Raw genomic sequence first — 21,280 nt, 5'->3', positions numbered from 1 at the left:
AGAATAATCACGCAGTGCTGAACAAAATTAATTGTGCAAAATCAATTGCAAAGTTGAGTATCACCCTCAGCATCCAAAAAGGTTAAATGTTAAAAAATGTTGTTTTTCTTGGCAAAACTAATTCACAAAAAGCTCTACAATTTTTCTGCCTCTTCCAGTAAACAGTAGAAGTTGGCAAGAAAACAATATGTCCAGTATTGCACATTTCAGGATTAAGAGAATTATAAGATGTTACATTCAAACACAGGATGTTCTGTGCTGTTTTTGTTTAACCTTACAATATATAGAACGTTTTAGGAACAGGAAAAGTCCATTACGGTCAAACAAGACTAGGTTCTTATTAAAACCTCAGCTAACCATTTTCTTACACCATCCTAATTCCATCCTTTGCAAAAGAAGAAGTACCTGTCTCTTGAATCTTTGTGAATAATCTGGTTTGGTGACCTTCCTTAAACTCAAATGTTCACCCAAATTTCCCCTCACATCGCCAATATAACTCTTTTTGAAATTTTTGATGTCTAGGATTTTTCCCCTTCAGAAAACAATCAGCCTGAACAACCTCACCAAATAATCCAACAGCCATGTGATTTTATCACTTCAGGTCTGAACAGACAACACCAAATGCTCTACATCAACCAGTGAACACAACTTTCACTCAGTTTCTAAGACCCTTAATACCTTGCCTTTAACTCTTCACAAGCAGGGCTGAAGAAAAGTTATAATCAACAAGGTAAAAACAATGACTGCAGATGCTGGAAACCAGATTTCTGGATCAGTGGTGCTGGAAGAGCACAGCAGTTCAGGCAGCATTCGAGGAGCTTCGAAATCGACGTTTCGGGCAAAAGCCCTTCATCACGAATAAAGGCAGTGAGCCTGAAGTGTGGAGAGATAAGCTAGGGGAGGGTGGGGGTGGGGAGAAAGTAGCATAGAGCACAACAGGCCAGTGGGGGAGGAGATGAAGGTGATAGGTCAGGGGGGAGAGGGTGGAGTGGATGGGTGGAAAAGGAGCTAGGCAGGTCAGACAAGTCCGGACAAGTAATGGGGACAGTGCTGAGCTGGAGGTTTGAAACTAGGATGAGGTGGGGGAAGGGGAAATGAGGAAGCTGTTGAAGTCCACATTGATGCCCTGGGGTTGAAGTGTTCCAAGCAGAAGATGAGGCGTTCTTCCTCCAGGCGTCTGGTGGTGAGGGAACGGCGGTTGAGGAGGCCCAGGACCTCCATGTCCTCGGCAGAGTGGGAGGGGGAGTTGAAATGTTGGGCCACGGGGCGGTTTGGTTGATTGGTGCGGGTGTCCCGGAGATGTTCCCTAAAGCGCTCTGCTAGGAGGCCCCCAGTCTCCCCAATGTAGAGGAGACCGCATCGGGAGCAATGGATACAATAAATGATATTAGTGGATGTGCAGGTAAAACTTTGATGGATGTGGAAGGCTCCTTTACTGCGTTGGATAGAGGTGAGGGAGGAGGTGTGGGCACAGGTTTTACAGTTCCTGCGGTGGCAGGGGAAAGTGCCAGGATGGGAGGGTGGGTTGTAGGGGGGCACGGACCTGACCAGGTAGTCACGGAGGGAACCGTCTTTACGGAAGGTGGAAAGGGGAGGGGAGGGAAATATATCCCTGGTGGTGGGGTCTTTTTGGAGGTGGCGGAAATGTCGGCGGATGATTTGGTTTATGCGAAGGTTTGTAGGGTGGAAGGTGAGCACCAGGGGCGTTCTGTCCTTGTTACAGTTGGAGGGGTGGGGTCTGAGGGCAGAGGTGCGGGATGTGGACGAGATGCGTTGGAGGGCATCTTTAACCACGTGGGAAGGGAAATTACGGTCTCTAAAGAAGGAGGCCATCTGTTGTGTTCTATGGTGGAACTGGTCCTCCTGGGAGCAGATACGGTGGAGGCGGAGGAATTTGGAATACGGGATGGCATTTTTGCAAGAGATAGGGTGGGAAGAGGTGTAATCCAGGTAGCTGTGGGAATCGGTGGGTTAGTAAAAAATGTCGGTGTCAAGTCGGTCATCACTGATGGAGATGGAGAGGTCCAGGAAGGGGAGGGAGGTGTCAGAGATGGTCCAGGTAAATTTAAGGTCAGGGTGGAATGTGTTGGTGAAGTTGATGAATTGCTCAACCTCCTCGCGGGAGCACGAGGTGGCGCCAATGCAGTCATCAACGTAGTGGAGGAAGAGGTAGGGAGTGGTGCCGGTGTAATTACAGAAGATCAACTGTTCTATGTAGCCAACAAAAAGACAGGCATAGCTGGGGCCCATACGTGTGCCCATGGCTACCCCTTTGGTCTGGAGGAAGTGGGAGGATTCAAAGGAGAAATTGTTAAGGGCGAGGACCAGTTCGGCCAAACGAATGAGAGTGTCGGTGGAAGGGTACTGTTGGGGACGTCTGGAGAGGAAAAAATGGAGGGCTTGGAGGCCCTGGTCATGGCAGATGGAGGTGTAGAGGGATTGGATATCCACGGTGAAGATGAGGCGTTGGGGGCCGGGGAAATGGAAATCCTGGAGGAGGTGGAGGGCGTGGGTGGTGTCTCGAACGTATGTGGAGAGTTTCTGGACTAGGGGGGATAGGACAGTGTCAAGGTAGGTAGAGATGAGTTCAGTGGGGCAGGAGCATGCTGAGACAATGGTCGGCCAGGGTGGTCAGGCTTGTGGATCTTGGGAAGGAGGTAGAACCGGGCAGTGCGGGGTTCCCGGACTATGAGGTTGGAAGCTGTGGATGGGAGATCTCCTGAGGTGATGAGGTTCTGTATGGTCTGGGAGATGATGGTTTGGTGATGGGGGGTGGGGTCATGGTCGAGGGGGCAGTAGGAAGAGGTGTCCTCGAGTTGGCGTTTGGCTTAAGCGGCGTAGAGGTCAGTGCGCCAGACTACCACTGCACCCCCTTTATCCGCTGGCTTAATGGTGAGGTTGGGATTAGAGCAGAGGGATTGGAGGGCTGCGCGTTGTGAGGGTGAGAGGTTAGAGTGGGGGAGGGGGGTCGACAGGTTGAGGCGGTTAATGTCCCGGCGGCAGTTGGAAATGAAGAGGTCGAGGGCAGGTAATAGGCCAGCGCGTGGTGTCCAGGTGGATGCAGTGTGTTGGAGGTGGGCGAAGGGGTCCTCGGAAGGTGGGCGGGGGTCCTGATTGTGAAAGTAAGCTCGGAGGCGGAGGCGACGGAAGAATTGTTCGATGTCACGGCGTGTATTAAATTCATTGATGCGTGGACGGAGGGGGATGAAGGTGAGTCCTTTGCTGAGGACTGATCATTCGTCCTCAGTGAGTGGAAGGTCTGGGGGGATGGTGAAAACTCGGCAGGGCTGGGAGCTGGGATCTGGTGTGGGGTGTGGAGCTGGGAGTGGGGTCGGAGCCAGTACCTGCAGTGGGTGTGATGGTGGGGCGAATGGGGGTGGAGGCATGAGCAGGGGTAGTGCTCCCCTCGGGGTTCTGGGGGGTGGGGATAGTGACAGTGGGGTCTGTGAGGGGCGTGTCAGCAGAATGCAGGTGAGTGGCGCTGGTGGGGGCGGAAGTGGTGGCAGACACGGCAGTAGGGTTGGTGGAAGTCACTGAGCGTGTGGCATCGGCGATGATGTGAGGGCCGGAAGTGGCTACGGGAGTGGCCATGATGGGGGCGGAAGTGACATCATCAATCAGCGTGGGGGTGGCAGTTGCATCAGCCGCATGGCTGATGGCATTTCCGAGGCCAGGGGAATCTTCTGGAATGTTTGAGGAGCGCTGGTTATGGATCTGGAATGTTTGAGGAGCGCTGGTTATGGACAGAAGTTGGAAAACTGCAGAATGCACATTCACAAAAGCTGCAATCCAAAAACAAACAGGGGGCATGATTGTGAGCTGAAGATGTTAAACTCCCAAAGGGTGTAAAGTGCCAAACTGAAAGATTAGGTGCTGATCCATGAGCTTTGAACAGCATAAGTGGTCGGGGATAAAAATAAGAATGAAGGGCAATAGCAGTAACATTCATGACACAAGTGTCCGGTTATTACTATTTCCAACATTTAAACTATTTCCCCTTGATGTTCAATGCCATTGAAAAATTGTGGAATCCCCCACAATCAAAATCCTGGGGATTACCATTGGCCAGGCACACAAACGGCCAACGATCACAGAAAAAGCTCAAAATAAGAAGTAATCTATTTAAGACTGAGATGAGGAGGAATTTCTTCCCTCAGGTGAAGACGACTCTTTGGAAATCTTCACCTATAAGGACTACAGAGTTTCAGTTGAGTATACTCAAGATAGAAAGATAGATTTCAGGATATTGAAGTTAAGGTCATGGGGACAATGCAGAAAAATGGCAGGGAAGCAGAAGATAACCATGATCCAGTTGAATGGTGAAACAGACCCAGGGTGTTTAATGGTCTTCTCTTGCTCCTATTTCCAATGTTCTTAAGGAACAAGGCAGGATAGGATAGGATAGAGAAATCAGCCAGATGACCAGAAACTCAAGGTCATGCTTGCAGACTGAACAGAGTTCTTCTACAAACCAACTTCTCAATCTGCATTTGGTCACTCTAAAGTAAAAAGGGCTTCATCAGCAGCAGTGAATACAGTAAAAGTAAATTGCGTTTCACCAAGAAAGAGCATCTGGGGCCTTGGATAGTGAGAGTGGGAATGTAAAAGGTCAAGGGCAGATGCTGCATCTCCCTCACTTGTACTGAAAAGGTGAGGCAGGAGGGGTCAGAAAACAATCGAGGAATGGACCAGGATGCAGTAGAGGGAATGGTCCCATTCAAATGCCGAAAGGTAAGTGAAGAATGCATTTTGTATGGCCAGAATTAGAGCCAGCTGTTTGACATCAAGCTCTTGGAAACCTTACTCAAGTATGACCAGCTCCTTGCTCCTTTAAGATGTTTAGCAAGACTGGCTAGTGCTTGCTACATAGGACAAACAGCCAGGAATCTACAAAGCCTTTAAATGCTTCTACAGCAATCCTTTCATATCAGTAATCTCCTAGGAAAGGAAAAAAGGAGTGTTTTGTCAGTTGTAGCCTTGAAAGAGGCCATGCAAAATAAGGGCAAAACAATTCCCTCCTGATAGCTACTTGGCTGCCTATGAAAAGAGTTTCAAGTATTCTGTTCCTTTCTCACATAGGTATTTAATGAGGTGACAAGTGAACAATCTCTCCAAGAAACTCATCAATTTGCAAATGCTTTCATCCTCCTTCGCTGCACTGATTACTCATTACTAAACAGTGATATACTCATCTGTCAGTGAACTATAAGATATCAAGAATTCAAAGTTGAATACCCTTTTCATTAGCATCGGTCAAATGTTTTGTGAAAACAAATAAGTTTTGTTAAAAAAAAACAAATCTGAAATAAAAATATATTGGCAACGTACAGTACCTGGTAAACGTGGCTGCATGCCAATCAGGATTATAGGTGGTCCAAACAGAAAATTAAAAAGGCCAGAACAGATTTAAATTTCGGAACTTTGAACAGTAGAGAAGCGCTTCCCAAACTTTTTCCCAACATGACCCCATTGTGAGGCTTGAAAGCTCTCACGACCCCTCAGTGAGTGATGGGAGAGGTGGAGAAATACTTAGAGGAGGGTATCAGCCATTGCTGTCATGAAGTTCGCAACGCCTAAATTTTAAGCTGGTAACCCCACTTGGTATTCTGATCTCTACTTTGAAAAGTTGTGCAGTGGAGTCTGGAAAGGGCATCTTAAAATTTTGATTTTTCACAGTACTGCTACATAATTACTCACCGTCCCTTGATTTAGTGTTATCCATCATTGGACCAAATTGTGTCAACAGTGCTTGGATACCAGTTCGTGCTCCAATTCTTTGCATGCAGAGCAATGCCAGAAAGGTCAGTAATCAGAGGACAGGTTTCAGTACATAATGCATAGAAGAAAAAGCCATTCAGCCTAATTGGAGTATAGCAGCACTTAATCTTCACATAAACCACCTTTTAACATATGCATCTATTCTTTTCTCACTCATGTATACTTAATTAACTTTCTCTTAGATGTCTCCAAAAACTGACATACACTGTTCCCTCAATTTCTAGCAAAGGTTTCTGCTGTATTCAGTTCTTTTTTTTTTAGTGAGCATCTTATTTAGTTAAATTCTGCTCCACAAATTTAAATATTGCATCAGTCCACATTAATCCTTAGCCTAGAGAGTGGTTATATCTATTGGAGCTCTAAGTTATTTCAATAAGGATTGGTAAAATAACTCAAAGCAAAATGAAAGAACATCAACAGTGAGTTATAACGATGCAGAACACACTGTCTGAAAGGACTGTAGAAGCAAATTCAACTGTGAACATTCAAAGGGGATTAATAAATATTTAAAGGGTAAAACCCAAAATAAATTCTGTGTCCTATGATCCTGTCCCACTAGCTACCCGACGAAGGAGCAGCATTCTGAAAGCTTATACTTCCAAATACAGAGGAACTTCAATTATCTAGCATTCGATTATTCGGCAAGAACACAAGGTCCCGTTGCTTGGCTAAACTATGTTATCCAGCATTTGATTATGAGGTTATGTGATTTTGAACTTTATTATAAAACTAATTTTATAAATGCCTTTTCAAAGAGCTGGCATGGTGGATTAAATGACCATTCAGAGATGCATCCTTCTATGACTTTTTAAAAGATGCACATGTATGGAAGTCCACCTTAATATAAGATAGTGCACAACAGCAATAAATCATTTTAAGTTGTTGCAGAATAATTGAACTTGGGAATCTCAGCTGCCAAAACTTACATTTTAACAACTCACTGCTTTTAACAGCTCATCTACAAAGAAACATCTGTGACCTCACCTATGCAATTCAAGGCATTGTGCACAGGAGAATTCACTCATCTATTTTAGCCAGCATTACATTGGCATAACAGGATTACTGAGGGTAAGGTTTCCTCAGGTTCGCTATTCAATTAGTAATTGAGTGTGGAAGAATGTTCCTCCATTTTTCTACCCAAAGTCTTATTCCTGTAAATGTTGCCCCTTTGCAGCTAAGAGAGAAAATTACAATTTCTATATTTTCAAGTGGGGAAAACAGTCAGGATAAAAGTTTCCAGGTAGGACTGTAAACCTCAAGAAGATTGTATAAATACAATAGAAATAAGGAAATAAAATAATAAATTGTGGCTAATTGGAAGTTAAGCAGAATACCTTATTCAGAGACAGGGTCACTAATAATTTCAAGGAAAAGACAGCTAATATTTCAAATGCAGACCCTTTGTCAGAAAGGGCAGCTGCATCTTGTTTTTTTTTCAAACATTTTTCAGCCTTTCCAACTTCAGTCACCAATACTCATTTCACTTCAATTTAGTGAAACAGACAAATATGATTACTTTTTCAGAAAAAAATAATGCCCTTCCCTAAACATCAACCTACAGGTTTGAGGCAAGGTCTTTCAGTTTATACAATATGGTTTGCTGCACCACATACTAATACTTAGCATTAGTTCAGATAAGCAGCTGTACTGTATAGAATCTTGTATAGGTTGGGATTTGATTCAAGCAACTATTTCTCATCATTCCCTCTACTCTCCAATGGAAAAAATGCTACGTTACTGTACAACTGGGAATTGGTGCTTTACAAACAACTTAGCCGATGCTGTGATTGAACCAATGTTAATTTAGCACATGCACCTGCAACAGTCAAGATTTCCAGCTACTCACAGTTAATTCAAGGATTCTGTAAGATGAAATTTTACACAAACATAAATGCAACTGGAGGAGGGAGTCATATCTTTATAGGATCCAGGAATAACTTTGTTAGATGAAGTAACCGATATAAATAGCGAAACGTCAACAAAGTTAGGTAGATTAAAGTAGGTTGATATAGCAAAGTCTACACTGCTTCTCAGTACCAAACAGGAACAGTGCAAGCACAAGCACACAGCTCTTGCCAGTTTCAAGGAGCATCAGGACATCCTGACAGAGCCTAAAATTGGCAGAAAATGTCAGCATAATTACATGTACCTCACAGTACATGTCAGCCTCGGAGATCGGGGCTCTAACTGCTTCAGTGGGGGTGAGGACAATCACAACTTGCCTCTGGTCTTGACCTTCCAGTTCACAAAGCCCCAGGAAAATGAGTCAAGAGGCCATAAACATTAAGAAAGCCCAGCTCTGTTTCTTCTGGAAAGTCCAGACATTTCAAATCAATACGTCTCAACTCTTTTCCCCTGACCTTTTGCAGACAGAAATAGGCATTCTCTCTGCAGGCAAAAGTAATGAAAATCTAATCTAAGCAGACAACAGATAGGCAAATCATGTAGCAGTTAAAGGTGATACAAGGTTGAGGTTTTACAAGCCCTTAGTTAGAAGGGTGAAGAGTGAGTTATATTTGCTTTGAGGCCTTGGAAAGAATGTGCAGAGTGGGAGAGAATTCTGATTCAAATGTAGGCAGAGAGAAAATAAACCGAACCCTGAACCAGTTTTACAGCAAATAATTAGTAAAGCCAACAGAATGTCATTTCTCATAAGTGAACGGAATACAAAAGTACAAAGTTTATACTTCAGTTACACAGGGCACGTGCGAGTCCCCATCTCGACTACTATCTACAGTATTGGTCCCATATTTAAGAAAGGATGCAAATGCACTGCAAAAGGTTCAGAGAAAGTTTACTAGACTAGTATCTAGAATGAGCAGATTGTCTTATCAGGAAATATTGGTCAGGCTAGGCTTGTATCCATTGCAGTTCAGAAGGGTAAGAGATGACTGAAAAACATAAGTTTTACACAGTGGGATTCCGACAGGTAGATTTGGAGAGGATATTTCCTCTTATCCAAGAATCTAGAACTAGGGGTCAGGGTTTAAAAACAAGAAATATAATTTAAAGATAAGGCAATTTTTTTTCTAATCTCTGAAGGTCAAGAGTTTTTGAAACTCTCTTCCTGAAAAAGTGGTAGAGGTAGATGCAAATAAGGAGAAAGTGAGGACTGCAGATGCTGGAGGACCAGAGTTGAAAAATGTGGTGCTGGAAAAACACAGCAGGCCAAGCAGCATCTGAGAAGCAGGAGATTCTACGTTTCAGGCATAAGCCCTTCTTCAGGAATGAGGCTGATGTGCCAAGCAGGCTGAGATAAAAGGTAGGGGGGAGGGAATTTGGGGGAGAGGCGCTGGGAATACGATAGTTGGAAGGAGGTGAGGGTGAGGGTGATAGGCCGGAGAGGGGGTGGGGGCGGAGAGATGGGGAAGAAGATTGCAGGTTAAGAGGGCGGTGCTGAATCCAAGGGTTGGGACTGAGATAAGGTGGGGGAGGGGAAATGAGGAAGCTAGAGAAATCTACATTCATCCTGTGTGGGTGGAAGATGAGGCGCTCTTCCTCCAGGCATCGTGTGGCCAGGGTCTGGCGATGGAGGCGGCCAAGGACCTGCATGTCATTGGCGGAGTGGAAGGGGGAGCTAAAGTGTTCAGCCACGGGGCGGTTGGGTTGGTTAATGCGGGTGTCCCAGAGGTGTTCTCTGAAGCGTTCCGCAAGTAGGCGGCCTGTCTCCCCAATGTAGAGGAGATCACATCGGGTGCAGCGGATACAGTTAATGATGTGTGTGGAGGTGCAGGTGAATTTGCGACGGATATAGAAGGATCCATTGGGGCCTTGGAGGGAGGTGAGGGGGGAAGGGGGGAGGGGGGGGGGGGGGGGGGAGGTGTGGGCGCAAGTTTTGCACTTCTTGTGGTTGCAGGGGAAGGTGCCGGGTATGGAGGTTGGGTTGGTGGGGGGTGTAGACCTGACAAGGGAGTCATGGAGGGAGTGGTCTCTCCTGAATGCTGATAGGGGTGGAGAGGGAAATATATCCCTGGTGGTGGGGTCTGTCTGGAGGTGGCAGAAATGACGGAGGATGATACGATGTATCCGGAGGTTGGTGGGGTGGAAGGTGAGGACCAGTGGGGTTCTGTCCTGGTGGCGATTGGAGGGGCGGGACTCAAGGGCAGAGGTGCGGGAAGTGGAGGAGATGCGGTGGAGAGCGTTGTCAACCACGTCGGAGGGGAAATTGCGGTCTTTGAAGAAGGAGGCCATTTGAGTTGTTCGGTAGTGGAATTGGTCCTCCTGGGAGCAGATGCGGCGGAGGTGGAGGAATTGGGAATATGGGATGGCGTTTTTACAGGGGGCAGGGTGGGAGGAGGTGTAATCTAGGTAGCTGTGGGAGTCGGTCGGTTTGTAGTAAATGTCTGTGTTGAGTCGGTCGCCTGAGATAGAAATGGAGAGGTCTAGGAAGGGGAGGGAGGAGTCTGAGATGGTCCAGGTAAATTTGAGGTCGGGGTGGAAGGTGTTAGTAAAGTGAATGAACTGTTCAACCTCCTCGTGGGAGCATGAGGTAGCGCCAATACAATCATCGACGTAGCGGAGGAAAAGGTGGGAGGTGGTGCCAGTGTAGCTGCAGAAGATGGACTGTTGCACATATCCGACGAAGAGGCAGGCATAGCTGGGGCCCATGCGGGTGCCCATGGCTACTCCTTTGGTTTGGAGGAAGTGGGAGGATTGGAAGGAGAAGTTGTAAAGAGTGAGGACCAGTTCAGTCAGTCGAAGGAGGGCGTCAGTGGAAGGGTACTGGTTTGGTCAGGGGGAGAGGAAGAAGCGGAGGGCTTGGAGGCTTTAGTGATGGGGGATGGAAGTGTATAGGGACTGAATGTCCATCATGAAGATAAGGCGTTGGGGGCCGGGGAAGCGAAAATCACGGAGGAGGTGGAGGGTGTGGGTGGTGCCCCGAACGTAGGTGGAGAAGTCTTGGACTAAGGGGGACAGGACAGTGTCGAGGTATGCAGAAAGTTTGCTATCAGATCAGTCATGATTTTATTGAATGGCAGATTGAGCTTAACAGGCTGAACAGCCTGCTCCTGCTACTTGTTCATAAGCTCATATGAAACTTATGACATCCATCAGCTGCCATAAGTTCTTGACATAACACAGTGTTCACTCCACCTTCTTCTCACTTTGTTTGTCCAAAGCCAGGTTCTTGGTGATTGTTTGCTAAATCTCAGAAAAGTGTTGATATTGTTTTTACAACAAGTATGGCAAGGCAAACAGAACTAATTGCTACCTCAGCCAAACAGGAAGCAAAGCTGATGCTTCTGGGATGAATCTGATGAACAGACTATCTATCGAGACAACTGCTGAGCAAACCAGCCCCTTCAGTATAGCTACGGCCACTCACTTTGACAGTAATTCATAACAGACTCATTCATTTCTAGACAGAATATGTGCATAAATGATACCATCATTAAAGGTATGAGAGAAACAGACAATTCAAACCCTATTCAAATCCTTGGCACTTTTGGGGGTAGAGAAGGGTGTCAACTAATATATTTGAAGACAGCTGGCCATTTCTGTTGGCCCAATGTCCAACAAAGGCAGCATGAGTAAGCAATTACTACACAAATTTCCATCATACAAACAATAATTACAGCTTCCATATTCAAAATCAACACTGGACTAATCAGGTACAACAATCTACAATGCATCTAAAACTTCAGTTCATGATCTCCTGACATTGGGGTGATTACAAGTTCCAAGGCAGCAATGGTGAACCTCCTTCCCCTCCCTGCTTTAATAGCTCGGCTCTTCTGCCTCCACCACTCACCGAGGGGTCATGGCAGTTTTCAAGCCTCAAAATGGTGTCATAGTCAGAAAAGGTTTGGGAAGCACTGCTCTACCTGTTCCAATCTCAATCAATCAGAACTGACATCATATGCAGACATAAGGTGGCAGGAAGAGCAGAAACCAATCAAATCCCTTAGTAGAGTTTCACAGAAAAACATCTTCACTGAATCAATATGACAGATTAAGATATACCTGTATTTCAAAGTCGCTAAAAGCAGTATACTCAAAGATTACATATGATCATAAGAACTGGAAGCAGAGGTAGGCCACCCGGCCATGCTTTCCATTTCATATTGACTGTCTGATTACCTTGAATTTCGCTAAGTACCCTGCTAAAATCAGTCATAATAGCATCTAACACCTTCCTTTGACAGATGCTAAGTGGCCTGTAGATTGCTGCTTTGGTTACAGTCAATGGTTTCCAATCGAATAAAACCCTTTTCATATTTAGGAAATTTTGGAAATTTAATTAATGCATCAATTAACTCGCTCGCCACTCTAAGACCATAGGATGTGCTTCATTAGGGTCTAAGAGTCTGTCAGCTCACAACTCCAACAATTTGCTCAGTACCACTTTGGGTGATTGTAATTATCTGGAGTTCCTCCCTCTCTTCCATTTCCTGATGTGCAGCTATGTTACTCATATCCTCTGTAGTCAAAACCAATGCAAAATACTGTTTCAATTCATTTACTATCTTTATATTCTCCATTATTAGTTCTCCACAATCTGGTATAGGACCAATGCTCACTAACTCTTTTTTAAATAGCCATTAAAACTCTTACTGTTTCACATTTACCAATAACTTTCTCTTGTATCCTAATTTTTCCCCAAATACTTTAGCCACTCTCTCTCATTAGAATGCAGCAATTCAGTACATTCTGAAATTATCCTTTAAAATGACTACTGTTGCATCACTGTTGATCTCTCCCTTAACTGCATTTGACACTTCACTTTAGCTAGTTCCGCCTTCACACCATATTTTTTTTTTAAAGTTTAAAATGTGAAACGTGGACCCACTTTCTCCTCCCTCAAACAATGTAAAAGTCAATCATTTGTGCTGCCAATAGCTCAGGGTGCCTTCACCACAGGGTCACAAATTAAAATCAATCTTTTTCCACAATAAAGCTAACTCGCTGGCTGAGTCCAGAACATGTTACTCTAAAGAACTTTTTTGGCATATTTTCTATGAACTCATCTGGGTTACCTTTGTCCATTTGCCTTTTCTAGTCTATGCACGAATTAAAATTTCTCCAATTCCTGACAAGCCACAATATGAAGAAAGTAGAGAGGGTTTCTAATTAACTAACTGAGACAAAGGAATACCTTCCTGATCAGCCACCATTGTTTCTTCCATTTCGTTCCATCCTTACTATTAGAGGCCTGTACACCTCTCCCACTAGTGAGTTCTTACCTTATCGTTTGTCCACTCTACCCAAACTTGGTTTCCTAAATTTAAGTCATTCCTCTTCTGTTGTGCTAATACCATTAAGAGAGACTCCCTTCCAAAACATTTTCTTAGCTTTCTGTTCTTCCTTAACATCATGTAACCTTCAATAATTTAGATTTTAAACTATAACGTTCAGCAACCATGTCTCTGTGATGACCAGCACAGTTTGTTTCTTTCTATTTGTGCTCAGTTCAGTTTTGTTTCAAATGCTGATTTCTGATTCAAAGCCAGTGGTTTTGTCTTTTTATTTTAGCAACTTCTCATCTCATCTGTTGATTCACTGAGATTTGTACTGTCAATATCTTTTGGTCACAGTCCATTTATCATTTCCCATGTTCATACCTCTCTGTCTCTCTTACTTGGTCTCTACTTTGTGGTTAATTATCACATCATTCAAAATTTCATCTTTTGTACCCATTATTTAGTTAAAAACCCTTTCTGCGTCCTTAGTAACGCTGCTCACTGATCTCATCATGGTCCAGGAGTAGACCATCCCATCAACACAGCTTCCCACTTTCCTTCAGTGGTGCCAGTGCTCCAAAAATCAGAACCAATTCTACCTCACCAGACTTGGGAGAAACGGATGCATGACTCAATCTTTTTTTGAGGAGAAAGTGAGGTCTGCAGATGCTGGAGATCAAAGCTGAAACTTTATTGCTGGAACAGCACAGCAGGTCAGGCAGCATCCAGGGAACAGGAGATTCGACGTTTCGGGCACAGGCCCTTCTTCAGGAATCTTTTTTTGCCCTGCTCCAAACTGCATGTAGCTCAGGTAGCACAGAATATGACTTTTGCATCTCTGCTTCTCAGTTTGTGACTAGCTCCTCATATTGACTATGCAGAACTTCTTCCCTTGGTCTGGTTAGTTCATTGGTACTTATCTGAATTGTTAAGGCTGGGTCATATCCTGGCACAAGGCAGGCAACACAGACTTCTGGACTCTCACTCTTTAATGCACAGAATTATTACTATTTAAATGATGAGGTCACTGATTTGATGACAGTGTGTTTGGAAGCCAAGATGATGCTCTAAAGAAAGGCCTGATTAAACATCCCGTGGTCTCAAGTTAGCACAGCACAATACAATGATGAAATCACTGCGACTGCAAAGTCTTTCCACTTAGCACCATAAACACAAGCATAATCAGATAATAGGTTAGACTGGCTGTGTAGAAAAGGGTTCAAGCCAGGAGTCTCCTTTGAGTATTATTCCAACAGTATGTTACCCTAAATATTGTTCATAAAGTTATAGGGTTTCCATGTATTTCAAGGGTATTAAGGCATATGGAGCCAAGGCAGGCACACAGAGTTACAATAAGAATGTGGCACTGAATAACAGAACTGGGCTGTTGGCCTACTCCTATTCCTACATCTTAATAATCACATGTGTCAATAACAACTGCTCTAAAGGTGTATCCTGAACTTTGCCAATCTTTCCAAGGTGGGACAGGGATGCTGTAAAATTCCCACTGTTGGTCCATACTATTGGGCTGAGAGCACGAACTAGCCCACATCCAAAAGTAAATGACAAGTCCAACCACAAATATTCATGGTGTTAATAATTTACATTGACACAAAACAAAATCACCTGAAGAGATGATGCTTTCCTGCTTTAGAGGCAAACATTATGGGTGGTAAACATTATGTCATAACCCAACTACTAACACAGCCACATTGATTACTCACTGTTTGCTCTCTTCGACGGGGGATTCAGATGTGTCGTCGTGTTCATCTCGGGTAAAATCCTCACATTCTGCCTATAACAGAAATAAGGAAACATGAACAAGATTAACACAAGAGCTTTTGTAAAACTTATGCACATCATTTTAAATTTTATATACTTCTTTAACATCTCTTTAAATCACCTACTCTAGACTATAGCATTTAAGCTTCTCTCATTGTCCTTCACACACTTCAGCCTGTTCATAGAGGGATCCTATTTGCTATTTTTCTAGGTAACTTTTCTAACACAAAGAAACTTCTGGAGTTTGATTCATCAATGGTCTATTCTTCTTAATGAGACTTTGTTGTGTTTCTACTTTGTAGGAATTTGTTTTTAAAAAATTCAAAGAAACCAGCTGTATTTTACTGTGTCTAGATGCACCTTTCAAAGACAAAGCCACTGCTTGGCCTAGTGGCCATTATTGCAATCCTGGTAACTGAATTCCTGTCCCATAATAAAAAGCATTCTCCATTTCAATCAAGCGCTGCTATGTAACTACAGATATGTAGGAACGTGCAATTTATAAATAGAGACATTGAGTAAAAAAGCAAGGAAGTTATGAAGAACTGTAATAATAGTGGTTCAGCATCAACAATTTCTGGACATTGCACTCTTCAAAAGGACATGATGATTTTGGAGAAGGAGAAAAACAGATTTATGAGAAAGGTTCCAGATATAAGGGTCTTTGGTCACGTGAATCAACTGTAGAATCTGGAGCTATTCTCCTTAAAAAGATGGGGAGGAGATTGCAAGGTGTTGCTCAACACCTTGAGAGGCCTAGAGAGATAGAAATTCTTCTCAATGGTGCATGAATTGGGAATAAGAGGAGACTAATTTAAGGGAGTTTGGCAAAAGTATGGACAACAACACGAGCAGAAATATTTTTATGCAGCAGTTAGTTAGGATCTGAAATGCACCTCCTGAAAAGGTTGAAACATGCAGATTCAATCAAGGCTTTAAAAAGGAAATTGGTTAAGCATAAGATGTGAAAAATATTGTAGGCTGCAGGGAAATGGTAGTGGAGCAAAAGTACCTAAACTGCTCTTGCATAGACTTGGAATGGTTGCAACAGAGAAGAAAGCCATTTGGCTTCTCAAATCCATGCTATGATGCTCCTCAGAATCTGACACAACCTCAAATAGTTACATATCCCCTTCAATGCAATTAAACATTTCAAGGCACTACTCAATACGAAGTAAAACAGAGTCAGTGAGCCAAAGGAGGAAAACAAGCTGAAGGGCAGTGAGAGACGTAGGAAAGGAATTCCAGAGTTTAGGCTCAGAAAACTGAATCCCAGCCACCAGTGGTGGAGAAATTACAATTGAGAATGCACAAAAGGGCAAAATGAAAGGACTGTTATCTCAGAGTCACGGGTCTGAAAGATATTACAGTTATAGGGAAGGACAAGGTCATGGAAGGATTTGAAAACAAGAATGTAAATTTTATATCAAGATGTTGTTTAAACAGGAGCCAATGTAAGGCAGTAAACATAGTGATAACAGCAAAAATGGGATAATTACATATAATAATTATTCTAAAGATGTGAAAGAATTGGTAAATTGGCCAACTTTTGTCACTGAAATCTAACACCAAAATTGGCCAAAACGTTTGGCTATAACAACATTTTACAGCTAATCACTTGCCTGCAAAGTTGTTTTAATTTACCAGAGACTTGAAAGACATTTATAAATTGCATGTGGTCTCTCGTTTTTTTTTCGAAATCTGAAATCTCATATAAAAATTCCTCCTATTTAAATTCCTGAAATAAACAGTAAACCTATGGATACCAGGCTGTGAATCAAAGATAATTAATTTCCAAATACCTATTTTAGCAGCTTGGGCTAATCTATTCCTCTACAGCCAATGTTTAAGATCTATTCATAAATTTCACTGAAAGAACAGAGATGGTGGATTGGACCAACGTGAGACATAATTTCAGTAAGGTTGGGAATTTTAAACGATAATTGTGCTCTGTACAGTCATAGGGAAAAGTAAAACCAAAAGCATGAAATCAACAGCACAGGCCAGCTATAACAGTCTGGATTTTCTATTTATCTCAGAAGGACACGACAAAAAGACTTAGTTGAAAAATGTGACGCTGGAAAAGCACAGGATTTCAGGCAGCATCCGAGGAGGAGAGTCAACATTTCAGGCATAAGCCCTTCATCAGGAATATGTGGGGATGGGGGGGGTGGGCTGAGAGATAAATAGGAGGGTGGAGGTTTTGGTGGGCGGGGGGGGGGGGGGGGGGGGGCGGAGTAGATGGGAAGGCGATATGTACATGCAGAGGGTTGTAGTGATAGGTCCAAGCAGATAGGTGCGAAGGAAGATGGACAAGTAGGACAGTGTCTAGTTAGAGGTCGACATCACCAGTTTCCTATCTCCCCTCCCCCACCTCATCCCAGATACAACCCTTCAACCCGGCACCACCCTTTTGAACTGTCCTACCTGTCCACCTTTCTTCCCATCTATCTGTTCCACCCTCCCCTCTGACCTATCACTATCACCCCCCCCCCCCCACCTGCATCTACCTACCGCCTTCCTAGCTACCTCTATGACACCAAAATTGGAGGTATAGTGCAGCAAAGAGGGTTACCTCAGATTACAACAGGATCTGGACCAGATAGGCCAATGGGCTGAGAAGTGGCAGATAGAGTTTAATTTAGATAAATGTGAGGTGCTGCATTTTGGGAAAGCAAATCTTAGCAGGACTTATACACTTAATGGTAAGGTCCTATGAAGTGTTGCTGAACAAAGAGACCTTGGAGTCCAGGTTCATAGCTCCTTGAAAGTGGAGTTGCAGGTAGATAGGATAGTGAAGGCAGCGTTTGGTATGCTTTCCTTTATTGGTCAGAGTATTGAGTACAGGAGTTGGGAGGTCATGTTGTGGCTGGACAGGACTTTGGTTAGGCCACTATTGGAATATTGCGTGCAATTCTGGTCTCCTTCCTATCGGAAAGATGTTGTGAAACTTGAAAGGGTTCAGAAAAGATTTACAAGAATGTTGCCAGGGTTGGAGGATTTGACCTACAGGGAGAGGGTGAACAGGCTGGGGCTGTTTTCTCTGGAGCGTCAGAGGCTGAGGGGTGACCTTGTAGAGGTTTACAAAATTATGATGGGCATGGATGGGGTAAATAGGCAAAGTATTTTCACTGGGGTCGGGAAGTCCAGAACTAGAGGGCATGGGTTTAGGGTGAGAGGGGAAGATATAAAACAGACCTACGGGGCAACTTTCACAGAGGGTGGTATGGGTATGGAATGAGCTGCCAGAGGAAGTGGTGGAGGCTGGTACAATTGCAACATTTAAGAGGCATTTGGATGGGTATATGAATAGGAAGGGTTTGGAGGGATATGGGCAGGGTGCTGGCAGGTGGGACTAGATTGGGTTGGGATATCTGGTCAGCATGGACTGGTTTGACCGAAGGGTCTGTTTCCATGCTGTACATCTCTATGACTCTACCCTCTTATTTACCTCTCAGCCCCCTTCCCCCTCCACAGTCCTGAAGGGCTTATGCTCGAAATGTTGAATCCCCTGCTCCTCTGATGCTGCCTGACCTGCTGTGCTTTTCCAGCGCGACACTTTTAAACTCAGATCTCCAGCCCTCAGTTTCTCCAGAAAGGCTTAATTGTGAGTTTAAAAAAAACTGGGATGCACAGGTTGAATTCCTTATCACACAGAAATGTATTTCCAACTGAAATTACATGTACAACACAATCCAATTAGAAGGCTATTGGTAAACTTGCAGTCAGTCAGTCAGTCACAGAAGAGTTATAGCTGCAAAAAAGTAAATTATCTTGAACTTTCAATGACAGAATGCATACAAATTCATAGAACTTTTCATGTCAAGACTTTCCTGTTAAATGACATCTTCCAGCTGCCTACACTCATTGACACCATTAGGATTTCACCTCTTTACAATAAACCTGCTAATTCCTACTGATCACGAGTCCCAGTGACAAATAAGATTAACTCAGGACAACTACATTGCACTTGCACTCGCCTCAGTAAATCAACTGCCAGCTTCACTGGGTTACAATCAATCAGACTGGTGAGAGAAATTATATCTTCACACCTTAGCAAACAGGGATTTTTTAAAATTGGCTTTTTGACCTCAATCTATGTGGCAGGCATAGCACCAGCACAGCAGAAAACTGTGAAGCAGCAGCTATAGACCTTAGTTTATTTAACAAGTGTAGACTATTCAGTTCAGAATTAGATCTCTTCAGCAAGAGAATGGCAGCCACCTGTTGTCCCTCAAACAAGACTGGCGTATAAGTGAAAAGTCAAAGATAATGTACCTCTTGGCATTTTGACAACTCAACTCCTCTTGCCTTTTACACTCTACAACTAAAGAAATTAAGGTACTTGTTTAATAGAAGTCTAAAGATTTGTTCAGTGGCCATAAAGTTATACCTCAAGCCTGGTAACATGAAGGCAAGAAAAACCACAACAGTAACAGGCACTGCACACTCATGCTGGGAACACAACAGCTGTTGCCACTACACCTACAGACAGAGAAAATCATAACTTAAAGTTAGCAATTTATGGATGTCAGCTGAAGCTCTGCTCCTTTTTGATGAGCTTAATACGTTTTAAAAAAAAAGATATTTCAGGGGTTTTCAACTGCATTCTTTGGTCAACTGATCCCTCAGAAGCTCACCTTCAAATGCACCCCTCCCTTGAGCAATCCATCTCATTTATATTTAGTTCTTAGTCACTGGATAGTCCTATTTGAATTTCAGTACACCTGGAGGTTCTTAGAATGATTATCTCATCAGCAGTCAAGTCCGAAATCAGAATACTAATTATTTATTGCATTATGCACATGAATTGAAACTTTAAATATTGCTTATTCACAGCCACCTGATGAAGGAGGAGCACTCCGAAAACTAGTGCTTCCAAATAAACCTGTTGGGACTATAACATAGTATTGTGCAATTTTTAACTTTGTATGCCCCAGTCCAACACTAGCACCTCCAAACCAAATCTTAAATATTGCTCAGAGTTTCCATGGTATGTTTCACGCAGCCACAACTACAAGAGCAAGGAAACCTTGCACAGGGAGATGAATAGATTAGAGAAAATCCATAACCTCATGGTACCTACCCAATTTTACCAACTCTTTAATTTAGCCTGTAGCCAGTTTCAAGGAACACGTTATTAAAGCCATAAGGTACATCCTGCCAACATGTGGTTTTATACAAGAAAAGAAGCAAAACTGCATGAAAGCTGAAATCTATTCCAAACTTTAGAAATTAATAACATAATAACAGAATTGAGCTAACCACTAGAATTCTGTTTTCCTGGAAAGAAAAGCTGCAGGTATAGGCACAAGGAGGGAACGTGTCCTACCTGAATCTCCGTCTTGACATCCTGTTCCTTGGTCAATATGTGCAGCTCCTCTGTCATCTTCTCCATCTCCTGGAAATAGAAGAGTATTGGTCATTTCAGATTGTCCTGTCAATAAATTAAAGACCAGAGTCCATAAGTAGCTCAGCAACAAGGTGCAAGAGTTGGAGTCAGTCAGATGTGTCATTATAGGAGTGATTATAGGAAAGGAAAAGGAAGAGAGAAATAGAAGGGAGAAAATAAACACGTATAAAGTGGAAACGAGAGAAAGATTAAGAGGCAGAGGAAAATGACGAAAGACAAAGCCAAAGCAAGAGATATGGCAGCAACTACAAAACACTGGAACATCAATGGGTAATAAAGTAGACAAAAAGTGGGTGAAGGCACCAATTCTACAGATCCAAGATGCACAGTGACAGGACCTGCATACCAGAAAAAGCTATTGTAAGTGAACATGTGAGTACCACATCTTATAATGTCAGCCTGATTCAATTGCTAGAAATTTCGTGAATCAGAAGGATTACAAGATCTGGACAGCATTCAGTCTTGGACAATAATTGGCAACTATCACGCTACACGAGTAGCCCATTATTATGTCCATCTCAACCAAGACAGGAAATTATCCTTGACATTCAATGCACTGCCATGGTTAAATCCTTCATTATCAATACCACTGACGAGAAATTGATTGAACTAGCCATTCACTGACTCCACCACTGATAAAACTGCTGCCACTTCGTATAATTTAGACGATGCACGGTAGTTAAGGTGGAGTTTAAACTAATTTGGCAGGAGGAAGGAATAGGGATTGAAGACACATTAGGAAAAGTTTAGAAGGCACAAGGGAGCACAGCTAGGCTGGTTGGAATTTATTTTAATGCAAGGTGGTCTTCTGAGTAACGAAGGTGTGTTGAAGCTGCTAATTCTCACATTGCAACACAATATCAATGTTATTATGGAGACATGATTGATGAAGGGGCAGGATACGCCAAAGCCACCTTTTAAACAAATGTAATGAGTTTAGATTTCCCACAGCTTTCCTGTGTGCAATTACAATACTGATACAGCTTGGTTTTGCACGTCTTGTATACAACCTAGTTTTTTTAAATAAAAATGGTGGGAGGAGTGTGGATCTTGCATCTGCTCCAGAGTTGGATTTTTCTTGTGATCTTCCTCATTTTCTACAGCATAAGCAAAAAAACTATTTTAG

At 43.3% G+C, this 21,280-nt stretch overlaps 1 protein-coding gene across 5 annotated transcripts in view; it reads right to left on the bottom strand.

The window, feature by feature from the left end:
* Window positions 1-21,280, bottom strand: part of LOC122542107 (trinucleotide repeat-containing gene 6B protein) — a 175,575-nt gene that overhangs the window by 127,667 nt on the left and 26,628 nt on the right. For all 5 annotated transcript variants that reach the window (XM_087978218.1, XM_087978222.1, XM_087978221.1 and 2 more), the window contains 2 exons: window positions 20,074-20,142; window positions 14,684-14,754 (listed from right to left, as the gene is read on the bottom strand). In XM_087978218.1, coding sequence (XP_087834344.1) covers window positions 14,684-14,754; window positions 20,074-20,142 — 140 coding nt within the window. The remainder of the gene's footprint in view (window positions 1-14,683; window positions 14,755-20,073; window positions 20,143-21,280) is intronic.

Source organism: Chiloscyllium plagiosum, unplaced genomic scaffold (genome assembly GCF_037043375.1).
Source record: "Chiloscyllium plagiosum isolate Xiang-an unplaced genomic scaffold, Cpla_swu_hap1 HiC_scaffold_33, whole genome shotgun sequence".
NCBI lineage: Eukaryota > Metazoa > Chordata > Chondrichthyes > Orectolobiformes > Hemiscylliidae > Chiloscyllium > Chiloscyllium plagiosum.
Note: the sequence above shows the minus strand (reverse complement) of the source record. Positions and strands in the feature narration are given on the sequence as shown.